We start from the raw sequence: 27,230 nt of genomic DNA, 5'->3' as shown, positions 1-27,230 counted from the left end.
TTGTTGAAAACTAAAAATAAATTAATAAAAATAAGAAAAAAATAAAGTTCAACCAGGAAAAAAAAAAAGAATTTGTAAGCAGTTTTAACTACCTCTAAGTTTCCTATTCTAGCCAGATCGTCACTGAGAACAGTACAGCTTTGTCATTTGTTCAATTAATTTACTTCCAATTCAATTACTCCATCTCTCTCTATGCTTAACCCTTTCCAGACCTACTCTTGGTCCTTAATGAGACCTGAAATCCATCTACACTTCCTCCCTACTTAGCCAGGCTATCACCCCTGCTCTGGCTATACTCTCCTCAGTTTCCAATCACGACTCTTGGTGAGTCAGTTAAAACTCTACACCAGGGCTGGGGAACCTTTGGCCTTGAGGCCACATGTGGCCCTCTAGGTCCTCAAGTGTGGCCCTTTGACTGAATCCAAATTTCACAGAACAAATCCTACTTCTCTACACTCTATTCTCAAATCCCTTGTTCCTTGTCCAATCTCTATTCATGGAACCACGATCATTGGGTCCACTACAAATTTATATTATCTAATCTCAATTGGGCCCTTGCTGCAGCAAGACACCTCTACTATTTCTCCCTAATAGACTTCCTATTCTACACACCATAGCAGCTGTTCCAAAGCTTTTCTTCTCAAACTTTTTATAAACAACCTCTTCCTTCTCACCACCTTTTCAGCTGCAGAATCTTGCCTCATCCAGAAATACTGAGACCATCCACCGAGACCCTCTTCTTCCTTTCTGACCTCCTTTCCCAGCAGTGAGAAAATGTACTTCCCTCCTCTCCACTTTACTATGGGTAGGGAACACTACAGATTTAGTAAGACTCTGAAGATATATGTTGGTGAGAGTAGTCGAACGGCTTTTTTTTTCCTTTTATAAAAAACTGTCAAAAGAGACAGTCTGCTACGTAGGAAGGGGGAGAAGACAGGTGGTGTAAAAATAACAGGAATCTACAAAAATTAGGGGACAAGTAGAAAAATAAAGAAGCAAACAGACTTGAATAAAAATCTGAAATAAAAGTGACAAGTAGGGAAGCAACCTTGAGAAGGCGATGTAAAGGAAAATACACAGTAGGTCTCTATGACAAAAACAAAACACTGTACCTTCCAATGAATCCCTCACAGGTCATCAAAAAATAGTTAGGAGGCAGCACATTTCACAGGTACCATTGCAATCAAGCATTAACACCTCAAATGGAAACTGTAAGTTGGAATCTTATACCACTTTACAGATACTTTAAATAAAAAGCCTACTACGCAAGACTTTTTCAGAAACAACCTACTGAAATCAATAAATTAATTTCTACACAGCAACTTAAAAAAAAAAGCCAGTAGAGTACACGTGATTTACATTAAAACACATGCAAGACACATAGTTTTTTTAATGAGTCGTTTGTTTCTTCCCCTCATATTCTAATAGACATAAGAACAACTATAACTACCTATTTTATTAAACTTTTCCCACTAATTAAACAGGAATAAGGATGCTCTTACATGGATATAGCTTACTAGGACCTAAAAACAACATTTAAACTTAGGATAACTATGTTCAATTGATGAAAACCATGAGAAAATCGAAAGTTCCAAAAATTATGTTTCCAAACACACACTTGTTTAAATCACTGCAAATGGATATAATAAGCCAGTAACAGGCACAGCAGGGTTTTGATATGAGAGTCAGGTTAGATTTCTTCATGCAATTTCTGGTTTCCCTTCCTATGTTGACAAAATTCCAAGGATGCCACAGAAGGAGTATGTCTTCAGTTCCAGAAGCCAAAAGAAAAGACTTCCCTTTTTGATCCAACAGTTCCATTCAATTGGAAAACTGAATGCCGAGGTCCTGAAGATATGTTTGTTTTTTGTTTTTCTTCTGTTGAATTTTCCTTCCTGGAATGTTTCCAGCTATTGCAAGAGGCTTATGATTATGGGAAGATAAAATGCGAATTAAATTAAATCCCTACAAGTGGGGTGGGTCAAATGATTGTTTTGAGGTTAAATCTTGGAATTGAAAAGTTCACCTTAGACTCAGTTTTGGTCTCTAAACAACGGAAATCAACAACAGTTCATTCTACGGGCCAGAGAGCCCATGCTGCACTGGGAAGCAAGAGAGCGATGAGGATGGAAGAAAACAGGTTCACAGCATTGTTATCAAGAATAGGCTTCCCCGATATGTATTTTGTCTCACCAGTTGGCTGGCTGACAACTGAGCGGGTGGTTTCATCCCAACCTGAAGCGGAAAGGAAGGAGACATAGTTGGAGGTTCAGCTCACAAATTATAGAAAACAATACTGAAATGAGGTACAAGCAAACCACCTCTTAAAGACACACTCAACCATTTAGATCTCTAAGTCACAGAAAGGGCGTCAGGTTTGGATTTTAGTGGAGAGGGTCTACCTGCTGGTCAAGTTAAAGCAATAATTTCATCATCACCCCAGCTCTTAGCATGGCTCCGAGCACACTGTAGGTGCTTAATAAATGTTTATGGATTTATTGATTCACTATGGAGATTCACAACAAACATCGTTGATGAAACAATTTTGTGGTTCGGTTTTCAGTTGTGTCCGACTCTTCATGACCCCGTTTGGGGTTTTCTTGGCAAAAATACTGGAGTGGTTTGCCATTTCTTTCTCCAGCTCATTTCACAAATAAGACAATGTAACCTTATTACTAAACAGAAATGATCAAGTAAACCAAATGAGGAATAAAATGTAATCATGAACAAAGTCAAGAGGAATAAAATCACACATAAAAATTCAAGTATTTACATTTTCATAAAAGGAAGGCTAAACAGTTACAAGATCTTCTTTTCTCTCCGTTTTCTTCCTATATCTTTTCGGTCTGTGTATGTTTGAGGAGGAAAAGATGGACCGGGAGAAAGGAAAGTCTGGACATGTGATTTCAGTGATCTAGAAAACTCCTGAACGACTCAGACTGGAAATTTATCAGCAAATTTTAATCGTATTGGCTGCAGCACTAGTGTGTCGAGACTTGAACCCAGGCCTTCGTGGTTCTAAGGCTGGCCCTTTATTCAATATGACATGCTGTTTCTCTGTATACATATAAGATTTTACTTTGGTTATTTTTAAAACAGGCTGTGGCTACACTCTTAGATTTCTGTTTTCTTCACATATTTTCCAAGTTCTTTTTGCGTCCTTTATATTTATAATCTTGAATGGCACAAGGGAAGAGCAGTGACTCAGGAATTAGAGGACCTCAGTTCAAATCCTACCTCTGATATTTACTACCTGAGTGATCTTGGGCAGGTCATTTCCCCTGGGCCTCAGTTTCTTCATCTGTAAAACTATTGGGTTGTGTCTGAAGTTCCTTCTAATGTTAGAGCTATTCCATTAGATACAACTCCAAAATCTATTCAGTCATTCCCCAACTGTTGGGCATGGAGTTTAGTTTTTCACTTTTATAAACAAAATTATTTTGGTAAAGATAAGTCTCTTTAGAATTGCATCCTTAGAACTCAGTTTTATAAATGGGATCACGGGCCAAAGTATATGATCAATTTTGAAAACTTTATATATGGACTGACCTTTGATTCTTCTTCATTTTCTCCCCAATTCTTTATAGATCAATATAGTTAAACTGAAGTTTAAAAGGTAATGTAAGTATACTTGCCAGAGTACTGCATTGTTGCTCCTAAGTATGAGTCAATAACCGATCCCAATAAACCAGCCATTCCCGCAAATGCAACGACCGGCCATTGGGGAGCAGAAGATTCCAAATCATTCACAAAAATCAGCTGGGTGAAGAAGAAGGCCATGCCCACCAAGGACCCACCAAGAAAGCTGGAGAGAAAGCCTACCGCCGTGACCCCTCCATTGGTACCTAAAAAACAAAAACGTCCCCATTGAACTAAGAAATGTCATTTGTTATCCTGGGCAACTTAAAGAGAATTTAACAACCATTAGGACTACTGTTTACAATTACGGATATAAATGTGATGACAAATGGATGAGGGGAAGTATCAAAGCCATCACGTTGGAGAAGCAGTGGATGAGAGCGCTGGACCCAGAGTCAGGAAGACCTGAGTTCAAAACTGGCCTTAGACACTAAATAGCTGTGTGCTTCTGGGCAAGTCACTTAGCCTCTGTCTGCTTCAATGTCCTCATCTATAAAATGGGTATATAATAACAGCACTTACCTCGCAGGGTTGTTGTAAAAATCAAATGAGATAATATCTGTAAAGCATTTAGCACAGTGCCCAGCACATAGTAGGTGCTATGTAAATGTTAACTATTACTAGTAGTAGTAATAAACAGACACCTGAGGTGAGCTTTGAATAAATGAAAAAGCATTTACTGAGTGCTTACCCTGGGGCCATTCATCATGCTAAACACTAGGGATATAAAAGAGACAAGAGTAGGTGCCAACAAGGAGATAACTTAATGATAAGTGAAGACAATACAGAAAGGACAGCAGGAGGTGGAAATCTAGGGCTTCCAGAGCTAAGGAGGGGGTGTATTCTAGGCACTGGGGACTGCCTGGGCAAAAGACTGAGAGAATGTGAGAAGCGGTAAGAAAGCCAGTTTATTTGTAGCCAAGAAAACATGAAGGGGAGTGATGTTCACAGGAACCATTAGATAAGGAATCATTGAAGACGAGAGGATGACTGTGGGGGCAATCTGGGAGAAGCTGAGCAGGGATGGCATGGGCTGCGGTGAGGAGGACCACCTCTGGAAATGTCCCCGGCTTCTGAGACACAGGGGAGGGGAGAGGAAGCTCACTGGGATCGGGAACAGTCTCTACTGTCCCCGATGAAATATGATTATAAGGTCTTCAGCGCACTTAGGGTTGGGTGCTGTAGTGGAAAACCGTTTTGCATATGTTTCTTAAACTCTGTCTTGTTGCTTGAGACTCATCTTCCAGTTTCGAGTTGCGATGTAGTTTTAATTTGCTGCGGAAATTTACCAGCTGGCTTGCTGAATCTCTCATGCCTTGGCCTCCCTTGATTGAGTATTCTGATAAAATACCTTCCCCTTACCTTGTTCCTAGGTACAAGTCCCTAATTGTCTAAGGTTAGAACACTGGGCGGTCCTTCCTTACTCAGTACCTACAAATAAGCTTTATCACTGTTCAGATGCATAGGGGGAACGCCCCATAATGCCCTATCCCCATCTAGATGGTTAGGGGAGCACCCTATAAAAACCCTAGTGGAGCAAAGTCTCTTGACTGCATGATTGTCTCCTACCCTCGGCTGAAGCACCAGAAATTCCTCCTCTCTCCTTTTTCTTATTTCCCCTAATAGGTTTTGCCAACTTATACTGCGGACCTCTGGGCTTTGCTCACTACCCTCTAGAAACCTCAGCATGCTGCTAATAAAGCTTCCTGTAATGACTCTTGAAGTTTTCCTTTCCTCTCAGAATCCAACTGAACCATCTATATAGGCAATAGGTAAAGGGTAGACCACTGGTACTTCTCTTTAGCTTAATGAGTGGCTGAACAAAGCTAAGACTAGGTTTCCAGGCAGGTGTATATTTGTGAGTAGGACCTCCTGCCCTCACTAAAGGGACCAAGAGTCTTCTGATCCTCAAGGCTGAGGGTCTAAACCTCCTGCCTCAGTGTTAGGGAATAAGACCCGGATGTCTCTGCCGCAGTGGAAGGGAGTTTCTTCCCTGTTGAGGCTCATACCCCTAGCGATACAGGCGTCATGTAGGAAGCTTGACAAGAGAAGAAAAAGTCTGGAATAGCCCACTAAATGGGAAGTGAGACAGAAAATCACTGAAAGGAGCTCTGATATTCAACATGACCTTTTCTAAAAGCTGAAGGGAGGAAGGTTTGGGTAACTACATAAACCACGACTAGTTATAAAGAAAGGATTGTCTCCTATGAGATGAAAGACAATGGGCTATCTAGAACATTTATTCTTTCTTCTTCTTTGCTCGTGCGATCCCAGGACAGATATTATCATGGATTCTAAGGTTTCCCTCTGAAATCTCTCAGAGAGGTATCTTGGTATAGTGGATAAGGTGCTGGCCTTGGAGTTGGGAGCAATTGACTTCAAATCCTGCACCCAGATACTTCCTAGCTGTGTGACCTTGGGCAAGTCCCCAACCTCTTTGTCTTCAGTGTCCTCATCTGTAAAATGAGGGGACTGGGCTCAGTGTCTTCTTCTCCCCCCCTTTTTTTGGGGGAGGCAACTGGGGTTAAGTGATTTGCCCAGTAAGTGTCTGAGGCAAGATTTGAACTCAGGTCCTCCTGACTCCAGGGCCAGTGCTCTATCCACCATACTACCTAACTGCCCCTGACTCTGACTTCTAAGGTCCCTTCCAACTCTAAATCTATGACCCCATGACAAGTGACTCTATCTCTAGCTAGAAAATGCCTATGAATATTTTATATTAATAATAAATTTTATTTTATGTTAATAACACTTATATTTTATATTGACAAATATGTGTTTAAGTTATATTAATAGAAAATACTTTTTATTTATAACAAGTTAAGAAACCTTACCAATTTTGACTGATTAAATCCTCACTTTCAAAGCCTAAATAAGATTAAACAGACATTAAACCAAGAGATTTAAAAACCAAGGTCACGCCTCACCAATTGGAACTCTTTGCCAGGTTGTTATCAGCCTTGGTTGGGTAGTACTCGCGACAGAGCCAATTTCTGAAGCCCATGTGTCTCCTGCAGAGGAGGCCAAGGAAGCCAAGAGAGACAAACACATCCAGGAAGCGGTGTACTGTTTGGAGAAATCAATGCAGATTTCACCTGGCCCATTTTCTATCATGTAAAGCAATGCCAGCTCTGTAGGTACAGCTCCATTACAGAAAACCTGAATCCAATTTCTCTGCCCCCCTGCAGGAAAAAAAAAAAGACATGCTTTTACGTTCAAAAGGAAATGCTTAAAGAATTATAAAAGCCACCTGCAGAAGCGATGTGTATTTTTTTTAAACTGTGAAAGGCAATGGAAGATATGATTGTGGAATCCTTATGTGTTCAGTATTGACTAAAATAAGGATAAAATGTATGACAAAATATAATAAAATGTATTATGGCTTAAACTGTGCTGATGGCTGCTGTCACAATTAAATGATTAAAAAGAGAACAGATTAAATGCTCTAAAATTCTATGAAAAAGACTACATTGGCGACTATCATAAATGACTTGCTTACACTTTAGGACAGAAAGGAAAAGAACCAAGTTCAGGGCAGACAGCTTGGGATATTGTATGGTGAAACACAATTTACTTGTTAGGTATCAACAGATATGATAAAATTTACCTTCTTTATATTCGGGATCTAGACGCTTCTTTTCTTCTTCTTTCCACTTGGTGAGTTTTGAGGAAGATATGAAAAATGTCATCAAAGAAGTAAAAAAGCTCAAATTTGCGATGGTCAAGATAAATCCGACTACTACTCCTGAAAGAGACACAATGAAGAAACATACAAAAGTTAAGTCTATACTTTCATTAATTTAGAGAGAGAAAAATAAAACATGACTTTTCTACCATTTCAAATACATGTTTCCAAAATTTACACTTAGCAATTATATATTCCTAAACACAGAGAGAAGCTGGAGCTGTTTCAGGCCCATTTGTTTCTTTTCTTTCCTTTCTGTATAACAAATATAAGATCAGCTTCACCAGTCTCTCCCACAGAGACTATTCTATTTACTGTGCTGTTACTATACTTTTAAGAGGCAATAAATTCTTTTGCATTTATATGTTTTATTACTTTGTTATGTTATATTTATAATTTTCCTAATATTGAAGCAATCCTGCATGCCTGATACATACAAGGGTAAAATCTTCTTAATATATGTATTAAAACTTCTATGCTAATATTTTTGTATCATATTTACCATAGAATCTAAGTCTGTAGTTTCTTTTTCTGCTTTATCTCTCCTTGGTTTAGAGAAAAGAACTGTATTTGTCTCACAGAAGGTATCTGGTAAGATGTCTTTTTTATTTACTTTTGCAGACAGTTTATATCACATTCGAATTAAGTTTTCTTTAAATGACTGCTATAATTCACTTGTAAAGCCATGTAGTCCAAGTAAGAACTCTTTGTTTAATAAGATGTTGCAATTTTAGTAATTAATGTGGAAATATCAAAACACACCCTTTCATTACTTTAGAACCCAGAGAGGAGTCTATCAGCCAAATGTGGTAGACTTTAAAGCCTTGCTTTCACAAATAGTGCTATATAAATGTATTATTAGCTTCTGCCCTGAAACTAAAGTCATTATACTTTTCTAGGAACTTTCATATTCATTACTTTCATTTTCACAATAACCCTGTGAAGCATGTAGGGCCCTAATTAACCATATTTTACAGGTGAAGAAAATGAGGTTCAAGTAAGTTAGATGATTGCCCAAGGAAGCTATATTTTATTAGTGAAGCCAGGACCAGCATCTTTCTCCTAATGCATAGAGTTAGAAGCAGCTAGGTGGCAGAATAGGTAGGAGTGCTGGGTTTGGAATCAGGAAAGCCTGAGCTTGAATTCTGCCTTAGACACTTACTGGTTGTGTGATTCTGTGCAAGTCACTCAGCCTTTGTTGTAACATATAGGAAATGGATCTACCTTACAGGGTTGATGTAAAAATGAAATGAGATTACATATGTAAAAAACTTGGTGAACTTTAAAGCACTATGTAAATACTATCATAACAACAATAGCTAACATTTATATAGTGCCTACTGTATACCTGGCACTGGGCTAAGCCCTATTATCTCATTTTATCCTCAAAACAACCCTGGGAGATAAGTGCTATTATTATCCCCACTTTACAGATGAGAAAAGTGAGGCAAACAGAGGTTAAATAACTTGTTCAGGGTCGTAAAGCTAATATTAATAATAGCTAACATTTACATAGCACTTACAATGTGCCAGGCACTGTGCTAAGCACTGTACAAATATCATCTCATTTGGTTCTCACAACAACCCTGAGAGGTAGGTGTTATAATTTTTCCCACTTTACAGCTGAGAATATTGAGGCAAATAAAGGTTAAGTGGCTTGCTCAGGGTCATACAGTTAGTGCATAATATAATAATAGCTAACTTATCTCTCTGAGTTCAAATCTGGCCTCAGACACTTACTAGCTATGTGACCCTGGGCAAGTCACTTAATCCTGTTTGCCTCAGTTTCTTCATCTGTAAAAACGAGCTGGGGAAGGAAATGGCAAACCATGCCAGTAGCTTTACCAAGAAGGTTTCAAAATGGGTCACAAAGAGTTGGACACGCAAAGGATATGAATAGGCAGTTTTCAGATGAAGAAATTAAAGCTATCTACAGTCACATGGAAAAAATGCTCTAAATCACTATTGATTAGAGAAATGCAAATCAAAACAACTCTTAGGTACCACATCACACCTATCAGATTGGCTAACATGACAAAACAGGACAATGATAAATGTTGGAGAAGATATGGGAAAACTGTAACACTGGTGCATTGTTGATGGAGTTGTGAACTGATCCAACTATTTTGGAGAGCAATTTGGAACTATGCTCAAAGGGCTATAAAAATGTGCATACCCTTTGACCCAGCAATACCACTTCCAGGGCTGTATTCCAAAGAGATCCCCAAAAAATGGGAAAAGGACCCTCATGTACAAAAATATTTACAACAGGCTCTTTCTGTGGTGGCAAAGAATCGGAAATTGAGGGGATGCCCATCAATTGGGGAATGGCTGAACAAGTTGTGGTATAATGAATGACTTGCATGGACTGATGCTGAGTGCAGTGAGCAGAACCAGGAGAACACTGTACGTAATAACAGCCACATTGTGCGATGACTTTGATAGACTTTGCTCTTCTCAGCAATGCAAGGATCTGAGACATCTCCAAAGGTCTCATGATGGAAAACGCTATTCACATCCAGAGAAAGAACTATGGAGTTTGAATGCAGATGGAAGCATACTATTTGCTCTTTTTTTTTCTTCTGTTTATTTCCTCTTTTGTGCAGTTCTTTCTATTGGTTCTAATTCTTCCTTACAACATGACTAATGTGAAAATATGTTTAATAGGAATGTATATGTAGAATCTGTATCAGATTGCATGCTGTCTTGGGGAGGAAGGCGGAGAAGGAGGGGGAGAAAATTTAAAACTCAAAAGCTTATGGAAGTGATAGCTGAAAACTAAAAATAAAGTAATTAAAAAAACTAAAAAGAAAAAAAGAGTTGGACACAATTGAAAGGACTGAACAGCAACATTTACATGGACTTACGATGCACTAGGCACTGTGCTAAACACTGTACAAATAAGATTTCATTTGGTCCTTACAACAACCTTAAGAGGTAGGCGCTATTATCCCCACTTTATAGATGAGAAAACTGAGGCAAACAGAAGTTAAATGATTTGCTGAGTGTTTGATTAAAGTGTTTGAGGTAAAATTTGAACTCCAATCTTGCTGATTCCAGATCTGGCTCTTTATCCATGGTGACACCTAGCTTCCTTCGATGATGATGATGATAATCATCATCATCAGATTTATACATTTTCCAACACTTTAGGCTATTTGTATAATAGGCAGAAGCTACAGAGTCAGTTTTCAGTATGATGTAAGAAAAATTTCCTAACAATTACAGTAATTAAAAAGCAAAACAGACTATCTGAGGTGGAAGGGCACTCTTTCCCAGGGATAATGGTAATGTAAAAAAAGCCTGGTTTTGTCTAAAATACATTATCTGTCTGCTTGTTGGGGGCTATTTACTTTTCTGGTTGGTAGATTCTGTTAAGGGGGCCTTCAAGGACCCCCCACTCTTTCCATCCATCCTGCTAACAACAGTTTCAAAAGAAATCTAACAATTTGACAACAAATACTACTGAGGAGCCTTCTGTCTCACTTCTGTGATCTGTGCCAGTCCCTGCCCTAGATCCACTCATCTCGGCCTTTGTCTACCCTGGCCCCTAATCCAACTGTTGAAATACTTTATTCAGTTAATAAACAGCTGGTAAACATTTACCAATCTCCTTCTACGCACCAGGCACTGTGCTAAGTGTTAGGGACACAGGAAGAGGCCAAAGAAGACTCCCTGCCGTCAGGGAGCTCACAGTCCAATGGGGGGTGGGGGGTGGGAAATGGAACAATATGCAAACAACTATGTATAGATAAGCTATATACAAGATAAACTGGAAATAATCAACAGAGGGATTCCCTAAAACTGGATGTCCTAAAACGAAGCCTCAATGACCAGCTATTGGGAATGTTGCAAGGGGAATCCTTGCTTCAACGTGGCTTAGATTAGCTAACATTCCAATTCAGAGATTTTTAATATACAATCTTGGTAAAGGGCAGATGAATTCCCAGGTACTACATGCTGATCCTTACCAGTGGTATCATCAGGGCACTAGCCTTCTCTTGTCTACTCTTAAAAAAAAAAAAAAATATATATATATATATAAATATATATACACACACAAGTATATATATATATATATACACACACATAAATATATATATATATATACACACATATATACACACACATATACATATCTTCCCACAGACACTAGCTGTGTGACCCTGTGCAAGTCACTTAATAACAATAACAATAGCTAACAATTACATAATGCTTACTCTGTGCCAGGCACTATGCTGAGCACTATACAATTATTATTTCATCTGATCTTCAAAACCTATGTGGGAAGCAGGTGCTGCTATTACTATGTCCATTTTACAGATGAGGAAACTAAGGCAAATGGAGTTAAGGAACTTGCCTAAGGTCACATAGCTAGGAAGTGTCTGAGGCTGGATTTGAACTCGTGAAGATGAGTCTTCCTAATTCTAAGCCCAGTGCTCTATCCACTACTCCACCTAGTTACACCCCCCCTTACTCTGCAATCCCCTCCCCCACCTTTAAATAAGGTATAAAAAATATTGTCTTAGAAGAAAAAGGCACACACACCAGTCCATGTTCATTTTTCCTACTACTGCTTAAAATGTATACTCAGTGACTAAGATAATGTTCTGAGTATTAATTAAAAGACAGTATTCATTAATTAAAAGATAGTATTAATACTGTACTTTGATGTCAGGTCCTAGTGAAGGAAGTAAAGCCTTTGAAGGAACAGATTCCTTAAAGATATAGGATAAGAACTGGACTATAATTTCATCGATATGAGAAGTTCCCTACTGAAGTAAACTCCCTCTTGGCTAATGTAGATTGGCATTTTCTTGACAACTTAAAAGATTAAGTGACTTGCCCAGGGCCACACAGCCAGGATATATCAGTCAGAACTTGAACCCAGCTCTTTCTGATCCCAGGGCTGACTTTAAAAGACAGGTTAATTCATTCTTTTGCACATCAGTCATCTCCAGATGGGCCCAAGTCCTTTAGTGTCATTTTCCTTAATAAAGACTAACTTCTCTACTGTTTCTTTTTTCTCCTACCCTGCCTCTAACCTCACTATGAAGTTCTTAAATATTACCTTTTAAGGGAACAGTCGTCCTACTGTTAATACTAAAAACAAACCACTACACCAGGGTTCTTAACCTATTTTGCTGTGTGTCACGAACCCCTTTGGCAGGCTGTTGAAAGTATGGACCCTTTCTGAGAAGTTTTAAAAAAATTCATAGTTGAAGGAAATGCTAAATTTTAGTTGGAGGCTAGTGAAAATAAAATTATCTTCTTTTTCCCATTGCAGTTCTCAGATCCCGTGAAATCTATCCACAGGGATATGTAGACCCTGGGAAAAACCCTTGTACCAGAAAGGTCAGTTTTGACTAGGGAAATTACAACCATAAGACACCAACTACAACCTACCCATTGCCCAAGACATAAGACTAACTCCATCAACTTTCTTGAGAAGCCCTTCCAGCGACCATGTATTGTGATTCTTTATCTATCTGAAAAATGAAGAAGAATTAAGAAGCCTCTTAATGAGGGTGAAAGAAGAGAGTGTAAAAGATGGCTTGAAGCTTCACATCAAAAAAAAATAAAACTAAGATTTTGGCAACTGGTCCCATCACTTCCTGATAAAAAGAGGAAGAAGAAATGGAAGCAGTGTCAGATTTCATATTCTTGGGCTCAAAGATCACCAGAGATGGTGGCTACAACCATGAAATTAAAAGACACCTGCTTCTTGGAAGGAAAACTATGGCAAATCTGGACAGCATGCTAAAAAATACAGGTATCACTTTGCCAACAACGGTCTATATAGTCAAAACTATGGTTTTTCCAGTAGAAAAGTGTGGCTGTGAGAGTTGGATAATGAGGAAAGCGCCCACAGAACTGATGCTTTTTAACTGTGGTGCTAGAGAAGACTTTTGAGAGACCCATGGACAGCAAGGAGATCAAATCAATCAATACTTAAAGAAATTAATTCAGGCCATTCACTGGAAGGTCAAACACGGAAGCAGAAGCTTAAATACTTTGGTCACATGATGAAAAAACTGGACTCTTTGGAAAAGACCTTATGTTGGAAAAGATTAAAGGCAAAAGGTAAAGGGGATGAAAGAGAATGGGACTGACAATGTCATGGAAACAACGCACACGAAGTTGGACAGACCGGGAGAGATAGTGGAAGATAGAAGGGCCTGGTATGATGTGAAGGGTCACAAAGAGTCGGATTCCCCCGAACAACAACAATCTGAAGTTTTGTGGGAAACTCTAGCAGGATAAAGAAGTTAGAGTTGATTTAGACTTTACTGGAGCTGAGAACAAAATGCCGAGAATGGTTTTAAGAGTTGACTAGATAGCTGTAGGCCGTTGCAAATATCTTGGCTCCTTCTGACACCACTGGATTTGATAAGAGAGGTGTTCAGATTCTACCTTAAAAAATAGTGAGAAAACAACATGACTAATGTGGAAATATGATTATTATGACTGTACGTGTATAACATATCAGATTGCTTTCTGTTGTGGGGGAGAGGGGAGGGAGGGAGAAAAATTTGGAACTCAAATTCTTATAAAAGTGAATGTTGAAAACTATTTTTACATGTAATTGGAAAAAAATAAAATACTATTAAGTGGGAAAAAAATTGGTGAGAAGCCTTCATTGAGAAAGTGTTCCTCCTTTAACACATTACTTGGTTTCTCATCAGCATGCTTCCCCGTCAACTTGCATTTATCTATGTCCTTCTTCCATAGCCTTCCTCATAATACTTCTATGAATACACATGACTTCACATTGTGAAATAAGCAGGGGATATGTGATTAGAGATTGCTTTTCTATCTGAGGTGTAAGTGGTGCACTAGTTTAAAGTCTTAAAAATAATGAGGTCATTAAAGCCCAATGGGAAAGAGGCACAGAGGGTTAATTTTGCCTCCCAGGCAAGCAGCAAGAAAGCCTCAGATCAACTTTGTCTTAATTACTTCTTGTATTATCTTTACATTGTGAATTACAAATCCAGTTGGGTGGCAAGGTGGCTCAGTGGATGGGCATGGGTCTGCTATTTTAACTGATTATTCTTGCTAATTAAGAGACTTAGAAAAACCAGTAGATAAAGAAAGAGAGCAGGGAGAACTGAGTTCTAGTCCTACTTCTGACAAATTTGCTTTGTGACCCTGGACAAGTCTTTTCTCCCCTCAGTGATATAGGAAACTCTCTAAATCTACAAGTTGCAGAGAAAGTGCGATCTTGCATTTATGGAGGGATTTTCCTCATGTGGGAGTTTCCTATTCCAAAGAAATCCCATGTCTAGCCCCTATCCCCTAGTCTTGCTGACTAGGTGCTAAGCCACACTGCTTCTGTATGACTGCTTATTAAGGTTTTGTACCCTCTACATTTGGGAGCAAAGCCTCAGTCCACTCATACTAGATTCACAACTCTCTATGGTAAATCAGCTTTGATCCTAAACTTTAAGAGTTTATAAGTGGAAAGTTGGTTGTTGTCACTTAGACCTCATCACGTTATCCAAAGTCCTACTCTCTATTCCCTAGCAGGGGTGTCAATAGGAAAATTCAGTTAGTAAGCCAAAATTTGTCAAAACAAAATTTTGTTGTTCAGTCCTTTAGTCGGGTTTGATTCTTCGGACCTCATGGACCACAGCACACCAGGACCTTCTATCCTCCACTATCTGGAGAAGTCTGTCCAAGTTCATGTTCATTGTTTCCATGACACTCTCTATCCATCTCACCCTCTGCCATTCCCTTCTCCTTTTGCCTTCAATCTTTCTCAACATCAGGGCCTTTTCCTTATCTTCTCATCAGGTGGCCAAAGTATCGAAGCTTCAGCTTCAGTATTTGACCTTCTAGTGAACAGCCTGAATTAATTTAAGTGTTGACTGGTTTGACCTCCTTGTTGTTCAAAGGACTCTCAAAAGTCTTCACCAGCTCCACAATTCAAAAGCATCAATTCTATGGAGCTCAGCTTTCCTTATAGTCCAACTCTCACAGCCATACATTGCTACTGGAAAAACCATAGCTTTGACTATACAGACTTTTGTTGGCAAAGTGATGTTTTTGTTTTTCAGTATGCTGTCCAGATTTGCCACAGCTTCTTTCCAAGGAGCATGTGTCTTTTAATTTCATGGCTACAGTCATTGTCTGCAGTGATCTCTGAGCCCAAGAATACAAAACCTGACATTGCTTCCATTTCTTCTCCCTCTATCTGCAGGAAGTGATGGAACCAGTTGCCAAGGTCTTTAGCTTTTTTGATATGAAGCTTCAAGCTAGCTTTTATACTCTGCTCTTTCACCCTCATTTAAGAGGCTTCTTAATTCCTCTTCTCTTTCTGCCATCAGAGTGGTATCATCTGCATATCTGAGATGGTTGATATTTCTCCCAGCAACCTTAATTCTAGCTTTTGATTCATGTAGCCTGGCATTTCACATGATGTACTTTGCAATTAAGTTAAATAAATACGGTGACAGTATACAACCTTGTAGTGCTCCTTTTCCAATCTTAAACCAATCAGTTCTTTCATGTTCAGTTCTAATTCCTGCTTCTTGGCCTGCATACAGGTTCCTCAGGAGACAAATAAGATGATCTGGTACACTCATCTCCTGGAGGACTCCTTTTTTTAAGACCTATGAAGTGTTTTACATACATTACACCGTCTACCTTCACTAAAATCTTCTATTGTGGAACTTCCAGAGCTTTGATCTGTGTAGTAGTACGGGCAAGTCACTTAATCTCTGTATGCCTCAGTTTCTTCATTTGTAAAAGGACGGGGATAATAACTTTGCAGAGTTGGTGTGAGAATCAAATGAGATGTTAGATATCACTATTATTAGTCTTAATCCCAGGCAGTATTAGTCTTATTTTAAACTTGAAGAGACAAGGAAGTTAAGTTGTAGCTAACTTGTATCAGAGGCAGGACTCAAACCCGAGCCTCTACTGATTTCCATCCCAGGCCTCTTCTACCACACTGTGCTAAAACGGAGGCGGATGTACAGGTAATACTAGAATTTCAACCTCCACGCCTCCTGTCTACCTCCTCTCTGCAATATCGGGTGGGGATGAAATGGGACAGGATCTACCAGCTAGGCTATAACCTCCTATCTGCAGATACCTGAAATGCTGTGGAATCTCAAGCCTTTATAAGCTATATGTCATGTTTTCCCTTCCACCCTACCCAACCACAACTTCAAATTAAAAAGAAAGTGAACTTTTTCCTGACATTCAACAGAGCCCAGCAATGTCAATCAGTGACTCACCATAGAAATCTAGAGCTCCACGGACCAAGAGAAGTGAACAAGGAGAGAAAGGTGACATGTCACCAAACTGCTTCCCCAGCATACACGTGGCTTTTTATACATGAAGACTACAGACTAAGAATCAGGAGTTCCATGCTGCCCAGGACTAAGTCCCTGGCATAGAGCCTCCATATAACTAAAAAGACCTCAGCACTTTTGGACGTGCACATTGTTTCACCGACTAAAAGGACCACACACATAGAGAGAATACATGCTCTCAGTCAAAAGAAAAATCCAGCAGACAAAAACAGCAAGGATGAACAATTAAATAAAGTTAAGAGGCATGTACCAGGCACAGGGTCAGCCAGGCAGGAAATGGAGGGCCACGTGTGGGGAGCAGCAGGAATGCTACATGAAAGGGAATGTAGCAGTGTATCAGAAGGCTCAAAAAGTAGGTTGGGGTCAAAATGGAAAGGTTTAAGTGACAATTTTTAAAAATTATAATAAAGCTTATCAGTAATTGTTTTCCCATTAATTAACCTGTATACGCGATCAGGGTCATGTCCAAACGAAAACACTTTCAGAAGATCATTCTCATCATTTCCATAGTAAATGATAGAAAAGGTTTTACTATCTGATTCCAGTTTTGTTTAAATATATAAAGGGGAGTTTCAGTTAAAGTCCTCATTACTGAAGCCCCTGAGATATAGGATTTTAAGGCAGCCCAGAGTTTAAGATAAGACTGTTTTGTTTTGTTTTTTGGAATCAGGGGGAAGGGGAAAAAGAAGGAAACCAGAGTAATAAAAAGAAAAGCATATACATACAAAATACACATAAAGTACCAGCATTTTTTTTCTATTGGAACTACTAAGGAAGTTCTGATCCAAATTTTGAAGAGTCTCATGGAACCTTATTTCATAACTCCTATTATTTGTCACCTCTCTTGCTATGGTGATTCAATTATATTTACTTTAAATTTAAAGAAACATCATGGAACCTTATTTCTTAACTCCTGCTTTATGCCACCTCCCCTATGACTCCATATAGGGCACCCCAAAAGTCTTGGTGCCGTTTTAATCTATTAAGGCTTTGCTTGCTGTTGGATATTTCAGTCATGTCAGATTCTCCATGACCCCATTTGGGGTTTTCTTGGCAGATATACTAGGGTGGTTTGCCATTTCCTTCTCCAGGTCATTTTACAGATGAGGAAACTGAGGCAAACAGGGTGAAGTGACTTACTCAGGGTCACACAGCTAGTAAGTGCCTGAGGCTAGACTTGAACTCAGGAAGGTGAATCTTCCTGATTCCAAGCCCAGTGCTCTATCCATAGCACTACCTAGCATTTTGGAGAAAAGCCTCAGTTTACTCATGCTAGATTCACAGCTCTATAAAGCTTATTATTTACTATTATTATTTATCAGTGCGTTACTTATTTACTCATTTATTTATTAAAGCATAACAAATTCCCCCCTGAGAAGCAAGGTGGCCTAGTAGATAGAAAGGCCTACTATCTGTGTCAGTAAGATACGGAATCTTGAGGGACATTTACTGGTTGTGTGAGCCTGAGTAAGTCATTAATCTTAGGGTGCCTTGAGACAATGCTCTTATGTTACAGATTTGGGTTGGTAAAGGGAATCCTCACACCAGGAGCTCCCTACCCACTGTGAAATCATAGGTTAGTAAATTTTTTAATGGAAATAAGAATTTAATCAAGTATTACACAAAACTATTTTTAATTTCTTTTTTATTAGATAAAACTTTTTTTTAATTCTCCTTTATCAGATGAAACACATAGAAAATTAAGAGGTTATGGCTACCATTATTCATCTCACAGTAGAAAGAAATACTTCCATTCTTTGAACTCAAAGTTAACAACTTCAAACAGTCTTCAAAAAAGTCTCCAGGTGAAGTAACATCATTGCTGGGCTGAGACCTAGTGTGTCCTAGAACTTAGGAGACCTACGTCTGAATTTATGGTCTGCAACTTACTAACTGCATGACTATATCACCAAATCACTTAACTTCTGACGTTCAATTTCCTCATCTGTAAAATAGGAATATCAGTATTACCGAACAGAGCTGAGGGGAGCAACAAGGTTTTTATAGCGTTGTAATCTATTAGCTAACAAGCATGTTATAAAACACCTACTATGTGCCAGGCACTTTGCTAAGCACTCAAAACACAAAAGTAAGTTCTCGAGGAGTTTAAATTCTACTGGGAAAGACATTATGTATAGAGACAGCATAAGAGACGGGAGACGGAATATCACATGTATAGAACAACAAACAGGTCACTATGGCTGGAATGCAGAATGCATGGAGGGGAGTCATGGGTAAGAAACCTGGAAAGGAAGGCAAGGGTCAGGTTGGGGGAAAAAAAACCCAAAAAACACCCTAAATGCCAAACAGAAGAGTTCATATTTGGAGTATATTGAGTAAGGGGTGTGACACAGTACTTTTTACAGGTGGGTGGAGGATAGACTGGGGTACTGAAACAGTCTGGACAAGAAAGAGTTAATCAGGAGCAGAATAGGGCAGTGTCTGTGTGAGCAACAGAAGGGATGTTATGGAGAAATAAATGAAGAGATTTGGCAGCTGATTCCATATTTGGGGTAAACAAGAATGGAAGACTTGGGGATAACACCAAGGTTGTGAACCTACTGGGCTAGAAAGACGGTAGTCCCCTCAACGGCCATAGGAAAGTTTGGAAGGGTGGATTTGAGAGAAAAGACAGTGTGTTCTCTTTGGACATGCTGGGTTTGAGGTGCCTATAAACATCCAGTGTGAAAGGTCCATCAGGTAGTTTAAATTTAAAATTATTCTTTAAAATGACATTTTTTTTCGGTATATATAGCGGGGATTACAACCCTCAACCACTCACCTTAGATTGGGTTGTTACATCTCTCCCTACCTTCAACTAGCTCAATTCCCTTATTATTTCTCATTCCAAGTTCTAAGGTAAATGAAAGAGAATACTTTAATAGTTCTACTGATTACTAAAATGGCAACATCTTTCTCATTAATCACTTACCTCTGAGTCCCTATCCCAGCTAATCTTATGATTATACTGAAGAAACTTCTTTTCTTCATAAGCATTTGTTTATCACTCTCTATATCAGCTCTCTAATCACCAAGTTTAAATGAACAAAGTTACTGGATATACTATAACAGTATAATAAATAAGAGACAAATAATTGTTTACAATATATCAGCTGTGAGAAAGATCAGAGTTAAGTCACCTTTAACCATCACTACAACTGCTTATTTCTCAATTTTGGAAACACAGTTCTCTTCCAAAACTAATCAAAGTCTTCTCAAAAATTTTCTTTAGGTCTCTTTGAAAGACAGGAATTAAATCCAGTTCTCTCAAGAAATAAGTTCTGCTACTTTTTCTTTGTTTTTTTCACCCATCATTTTAATCAGACCAAAACCCTCAGACTCCTCACAGAATAATAGTTAACCTGTCACTCCAAGATTCCATTCTCTCTTAAAGACATAGTACCAATATCCACAGTACCTGTGTGAAGACTTGAAGCCAGTATTATACATTCTTTAAAAAAAAAACAACTTGTTAGGAAAAGTATCATTCTTTTTTAATATCAGTATGGAACTATTAGACACAAGGATAGAAGAGGTAATTATTAAATGTTCATAGTATAAGCTAGCAGTTGATTGTCAGTAATATATCAAAGGGATACCCCAGGAAGAAGAGTCTGCCTCATAACTTCACCTGAATAGTAATAAAATGAGGTCTCTTAGGAATGAGGAGGTATCTAGAGGTAGTCTATTATATTTTATAAGTATTCTGAATATTCCTGTTTATGTTCTGTCTCTAATAGACTGTAAACTCCCTGAAGGCAAGGACTGTTTCATTTTTTGCTTTAGGATAGAGTCCAGCATCTAGAAGGTGTTTGTTGATTGACAGTCACTGATATCTTGATGATGACTGTACTCAACATGTTTCTGAACAACTAGATAAGTGCGTGACCACAGCCCCAGGACGATATTTGGTTAAGATTTAAGGAAGTCAGCCCAGACCATTCAGAATTCTTGTTGTCCAGTGCCTATTCAGCATCTTCAAAAATCTACGCACATCACTTCTAATGGTTATTTCCAAGTTTCATACTTTCAGACTGTCCCTGGGCCTAAAACCTGGGAAGACTGCTCCCAATGCTATGAGCAAAAGGGCAATTATCCCAAATAAAAGATAAAAATGATCAGATTCCTGAACATTCTTTCCTTGTCATCTACTGAAAAATCATTTGATTCAAAAGTCAAATGTGATACAATTCTTGAATCATAAATTAAGTCCCGTGAGCCATTTCTATTGTGGGGAAATAGCTATGTGAATAAATTATACATAAGTTCATAATTTAGAGTTTATGTGAAGGAGTGGATGGGTGGACTCCAAGTTAGGAAGCCAGAGGTCCAAATTCTACTTCTGACACTTATTATCTCTGGGACCCTGGGCATGTCACTTAGTCTCTATGTGACTCAAGCAAGACCCTAGGGGATTGATATATGCTATGTATTAGTTAGGTTGGGTCTGCCTTGGTAGAAGGAGTTTCCCACACTGAGGAAATCACAGATCCTTATATCTTCATGCAAAGTTATTTGCAAAATCATCGTTTCACATAATTAAAAGGCAAAAACTAGAATATAAAATCTAATGACATTTTCCTATTGTACATTTGCTAAAACGTCATACGTTAGTTTAGAAAGATGCTCACCAGAGATACTAATTTAGTTTAGAAAGAAGGATAGGTTTAAAATCAGACATGAAAAGGCCAAACACTCACTCCACAGCTCATTTAAATGCTACAAGAAAATAAATACCTCCCAAGGCACCACTGTGGTCCAGACTCTTCTTTTTTAAGCCATTAAATGCAATCAAAACAGGAACTATCACAGAAAACAGCCATCGCCACGGAGAAATAGGGTTCAAGGAACCTGAAAAAATTCAATTAATAGCAAAGATCTTGTTAAGCATGGTCAAAGGGACAAGACTCTGAAATGATCTCCAACACACTCATTAAAAGTAATACTCCCATTAAAAGTAAGGCATGGTTAGTGGTTAGCTGACAAGTACATTTGCAGATGGATGAGCCTACAAATGGACCCTGTCCAAGTTTGCATTAAATAGCCCAAGCAGCTAGGTGGCTCAGTGGAATACACTGATGGGCCTGGAGTCAGGAAGACCTGAGTTCAAATCTGGCCTCTCACACTCACAACCTGGGTGACCCCGAGCAAGCCGATTAACCTGTCTACCTCAGTTTCCTCAGTGGTAAAATGGGGATAATAATAGCATCTACTTTCTAAGGTCGTTGTGATGATCATTTGCACAGCACCTGGCAGAACAGGCACTTTATAAATGCTTGTTCCCTTCTTTCCTCCAACCCCAACTTTTGTGGCTGGTTTTGAATCAAAAGGGTCTGCAAACCTGCGGAAGACTCACCTGGCTACATAAATATCAGTCTACACGTTGGTAAATTTCCCAGCTTGACCACCAACAAGTTACAATGGCATAATGCAGTGGTTCTCTTTTTGTGTAAGAAGGACCCCTTTTATACGTCAAATAATTTCATGGATCCCCAATACGACCGCAATTATGGGATTACTATTACTGTTATTACTCACCTTAGCATTTAACACAGTGCTTGGAAAACAGGAGACATTAATAAATGCCTGTTGACTATAGTATCCATTGATTCATGAATTATTTTTAAAAGCTGATATAAATTCAGTAATGCTTTATAATTAACATTTAATCATGTATTAAAAGCATATGTGCAAGACATTATATACTCCGTCTGCAGGAGATAAATTTGCTTATTTATGGATTTGAGAACCTCTGGCAATAATTCTGCACCACCTTGAGGGTTCTCGACCTACAGGTTGGGAACCACTGGCTGTGTGACCTGGGATAAGTCACATAAACCTCTTAGTAGTCTAGGCAACTCCTTAAGAGTATATGTTACAGAGATGTTGATCGACATTAGTAGTAGAAATTTTCTTAGCTGTAAGAGACCTGTACCCATGAAACCAAAGGTCCAGTTTCTATCCCTATACCTCAAAAGATCAAAGATATGCTCTTACAATGTCAAAAACTATGTAAAATTACCTTCAGGCTTAAGGAAAAAAAAAGCCAAGTAAGACTGTTCTCTTGAAAATGACTTCTCCCCCTCCCCCCCAAAAAACCCCCAACCCAAATTATAAAAAGACCCATCTCTTTCTTTCTGAAAGTCTTCTATGGTAAAAGTGAAAATCAGTGAAGAATTAAAATGCTATAAATTATTCCAAAATAAAGCCCTAAGTCAAAGTCACAAAACTATTTTGTAGTTCCCTGGTCTTTGAATGTCAACAGATTACACACTGAGAATTTCAAAAGTTATATTAAATGAAACAATATTATGCACCAAGCCCCTGTGAAGTTAATCCACTCATTTTTGGAATTCCTGCCCTGAGGCCCAGAAGCCTTATTTCCAAACCAAGTGACTAAACCCAGCCCACTCATGCTTCCTAATGCCTCCTGAAGAGCAAATACAAAATTCTGGGTTTGGTGTTCAGAGCCCTTCATAACCTAGCCTCCTAGACTTTACACCACACTGCCCAATAGGTACGCTTAGACCAGCGACACTGGCCTCCTGGTCTTGTTCCAGGAACAAGACACTTCCCATCTTTCAGCTTTGGGCATTTTCTTTGCCTGTCCCCAATGCCTACAATGCTCTCCCTCCTTCGCTTGGAAAACTGACCTTGTACTGACCTTAAGTCCCAGGAAACCTTTAAATTCCAATGCCTTCCTTCTGTTAATTATTTCCTATTTCTCCTGTACATAGCTTGTTTTGTATATATTTGTTTGCATGTTATTTTCCCGTTAGACTGTAAGCTTCTTGAAGGTAGGGCCTCTTTTTCTATCCCCAGCACTTTTAGCCCACAGCCATAGTAGGTCCTTAATAAATGCTTATTGATTGAAAATCAATACTACTAAGAATTCAGAACTATGTTTAAAGGGCTATAAAACTGTGCATACCTTTTGACCCAGCAATACCACTTAGAGGGCTGTACCTATTTGTACAAAAATATTTATAGCACCTCTTTTTGTGGTAGCAAAGAATTTTATGGTAGCAAAAATTAGGGGATGCCCATCAATTGGTGAATGGCTGAACAAGTTGTGGCATGTGATTGCAATTGGATCCTATTGTGCTATAAGAAATGATGAGCAGAATGCTTTCAGAAAAACCTAGGAAGACTTACATGAACTGATGCAAAGTGAAGTAAGCAGAACCAGGAGAATATTGTACACAGTAACAGCAACACTATACGACGATCAACTGTGAATGAGTTAGCTAGTCTCAGCAATATAATGAACCAAGACAATTCTCAAGGAATCATGATGAAAAAAAGCTATTTACTTCTGGAGAAAGAACTGAGGGAGTCTAAATGCAGATTGAAGCATATTTTTTTCATTTTAATTTTCTGGTTTTTTTTTTGCGACATGGCTAATATGGAAATGTTTTGTATGATTTCACATGTATAACTGATATCACATTTCTTTCCTTCTCAACTAACGAGGGAGGGGTGGAAGGGAGAGAATTCAGAACTCAAAATTAAAAAAAGGTTAAAAATAAATAATTTAAAAAAAAAAAAGATCAGTTCAGTTGACTGCTCCATCAATTGATCATCCCTGTCTCCCCAGATTCAAATTCTTTCCTGGCTCCCATTCCCCAATGTGTTCTTTTTCCCTATTAGAATGAAAGCTGCCTAAGTGAAGAGATTGTTTCTTTTTTTGGGGGGGGAAGCATATTTACATCTTCAGTGCTTAGCACAATGCCTAGTGCACAGTAAAAAACTTAATAAATGTCTTTTAATTTTCAAGAAGCAGCTAAGTAGCACAGTGGACAGCCGTTAAGTTAAAAAACATTTACCGGGGCAGCTAGATGGCGCAGTGGACAGAGCACTGGACCTAGAGTCAGGAGGACCTGAGCTCAGATCTGGCCTCAGACACATGATACGCACTAGCTGTGTGACCCTAGGCAAGTCCCTTAACCCCAATTGCCTCACCAAAAAAGGAAAAAAAAAAAAAATTTACCAACAGCCAACTATGCACCAAGTACTGTGCTAAAAGCTTGGGATACAAAGAAGGCAAAAAACAGTCCCAGCCCTTGAGAAGCTCAGTGTAATGAGAAGACAACATGCAAACAAACAACTATGTACATGACAGAGTGCTGAGCCTGCAGTCATGAAGACCTTAATTCAAACAGGAACTTAGTATGAAAATTTTCCAATTCCAGAGAAAGAGGTGATAGAATCAGGGTTCAGATTGAGGCATATTTTTTTCGACATGGCCAATGCAGGAATTTGTTTTGCTTGACTATACGTATTTGTAATGAGTTTTTCTTTTCTTTTTTTCTCAGTGGAAGCAAAGAGGGAAAGAATGTAAACCTGAAAAAAAATAAAATTTCTATTTTGAAGAAAATGGGACTTTGTTTCTGGAAGAAGTCTGGAGTTATTAAAAACATCTCACATTTTCCTGAAGGCAATCCAGACACTCTTCTCCTATTTAACTGTAGGTCCAACTCATTATTCATTTTTACTGTCTGTCCATGAAATATATACTGACCGGCAAACTCCATAGGTTATCCATTTATCTGCATGTCATAATTGACAATATTAACATTACACATTTTTCATCTGCTTGACTTTTTCTTTGTAGAAAGTTAGGCCACAGTCTTTTGAATAGCTACAAACTGCTTCCACAAATCTGGCCTTAAGACACTAACTATGTGATCCTGGGCAAGTCACTTAACCCTGCATGCCTCAGTTTCCTCACCAAGAAAATGGGGATTAAAAACAGCACTTACCTCCCAGTGTGGTTGGGAAGGTCAAATAATATAATTTTTGTAAAGTGCTTTACTGACCTTAAAATACTAGATAAATACTAGCTGCTACTATTATTTTAGTGCATTCATTTATAATACCTGACATACTATTTCATTTGAAATATTTCCATTTTTAAGTACTTGTGATGATCAAGAGAAGCAGCAAGGTACAATAGATAAAGAGCCAGCCTTAAGTTTAGCAAGACTTGGGTTCAAGTCCTACCTCTGATAAATTACTAGCTATGTGACCCTAGAAAAGTCACTTAACCTGTTAGTGGACTTGAAGATTTCTCCAAGACTTTAAGTGGTAGAATAGGTGCAGATTGGCCTTGGCAGAGGGAATTTACTCATAGATAATTCATCATACTAATGAAATCATGGTTCTGTTCCAAGAAAAAAAATTATGAAAGTATTCCAATTTATTAATGGTCATGTTAGGAAATCTGCCATTTTTTAGGCAGGCACTCCTGGAGCCAGAATGACCCTATCCAAGCTTGAAGACTGTTTAAGGAAGGGGGTTCTTAAGCTTGATAGATTTCAGAGGGCTGGGGAACTTGAACTGGGAAAAAAAAAATTTATTTTCTTTATTTTCATTAGCTTCGAACTGAAATTTAGCATTTCCTTCGATTATGAACAGGCAACAAGATGTTATTCTGAGATGGGGTCCAGAGGCTTCACAGGCCTGCTAAAGGAATCCACTACACACACACAGACAAACAGACAGACACACAGACACACAGACACAGACACAGACAGAGACACACACTGTTAAAACAGAACCCTTGATTTAGGGTTATTTGAAGCCACCCATGGGCAATATAAGAAATGCAGTGAATATGCCTTTATTTTTCCAGTTAGTCGGCTGGATTAACTATACTGATAATAATGTAATTAGGAATTTAGAACAAACGACCTGTTAAAAGGCATACACTTGAAAAGATGGAGAGGTAGCAGAGGTGCCATTTTAATATAATTTAGAAGTTAAGAACGAATAAACACACCTTTATACTTACCATAATACGTGCTTGCAGTCATAGACACAATCCAGAAAGATAAAGAAATGAAAAGAACGAGGCTCAGGATAACTATATTAGTCATCATTTTTATGTACCCTCTGCATATATCAGCATCAAGATCTTTCATGGGATATAAGGAAGCGATCACCTGGGAAGGAAATAAACATATCGCCTTTTTGGGAAAAGTCAAGTAAAGCATTCTTTCAAAGGCAAGCAAACAAAAAACCCACCCCCGCAAAAAACCGAAAAGCCCCCAAATTGACAAGGATCTCCTAGGACGCGGGGGGAAGAAATGAAGGCTGCTTCCAATCTGCAGCTGCAGCTGTTAAGAATCGATTGCCAGATTGGAAACGCAGCAGAGTCCGGGAGGAAAACGCGGCCATTGAGGCAGGGAAGGCGAGAGCTCTAACCTGCCTATTCTTGTCACCTGGCCGCCCAAGGCAAGCAGGTGAGGGTCCCCCACCCCTCCCCAAGGAAAGGAGGCAGGAGCGTCTCTTCCAGCCAACCAGACCCGGCTGCGGAAGGAGGCGGGCGGTGCGCCCCGCGGCCCTCTTGCAGCAGCTTCGGAGGAAGCTTCTTCCCACGCCCCCAGCCCGAGGCGGGGACAGGTGGGAGGGGGCGCTCTGCGGGGACCCCCCGCTGCGGGGCGGCTGCGTCCAGCTGTCCCCCGCCTCCACCCTCCACCCCCGGCGCGCGCTGCTCACTTACTGGAAGGCCCCTTGCTGCATGGCGAAAGAAGGAGCGCAGGCTCCCGAAGCCAGCCCGAGCCCCGGCTCCGCCCGCTCCCCGG

General features: G+C 39.1%; 1 protein-coding gene across 3 annotated transcripts; it reads right to left on the bottom strand.

The window, feature by feature from the left end:
• Positions 1-680: 680 nt before the first annotated feature.
• Positions 681-27,230, bottom strand: TMEM19 (transmembrane protein 19). 3 transcript variants are annotated; one of them, XM_027870809.1, is made up of 7 exons: positions 27,149-27,230; positions 26,438-26,588; positions 21,382-21,495; positions 7,247-7,384; positions 6,567-6,821; positions 3,636-3,845; positions 681-2,235 (listed from the first exon to the last, which is right to left on the bottom strand). In XM_027870809.1, the coding sequence occupies exons 2-7, from the start codon at positions 26,565-26,567 to the stop codon at positions 2,072-2,074; spliced, it is 1,011 nt and encodes a 336-aa protein (XP_027726610.1). In that variant the 5' UTR covers positions 26,568-26,588; positions 27,149-27,230; the 3' UTR covers positions 681-2,071. The 3 variants fall into 3 exon arrangements, with proteins under 3 accessions (XP_027726610.1, XP_027726615.1, XP_027726604.1); XM_027870814.1 differs by lacking the exon at positions 27,149-27,230 and adding an exon at positions 26,851-26,928; XM_027870803.1 differs by lacking the exon at positions 27,149-27,230 and having other exon boundaries at positions 26,438-26,812.

This window comes from Vombatus ursinus, unplaced genomic scaffold (assembly GCF_900497805.2).
Source record: "Vombatus ursinus unplaced genomic scaffold, bare-nosed wombat genome assembly UNPS02003292.1, whole genome shotgun sequence".
In the NCBI taxonomy this organism is placed as follows: Eukaryota; Metazoa; Chordata; class Mammalia; order Diprotodontia; family Vombatidae; genus Vombatus; species Vombatus ursinus.
Note: the sequence above shows the minus strand (reverse complement) of the source record. Positions and strands in the feature narration are given on the sequence as shown.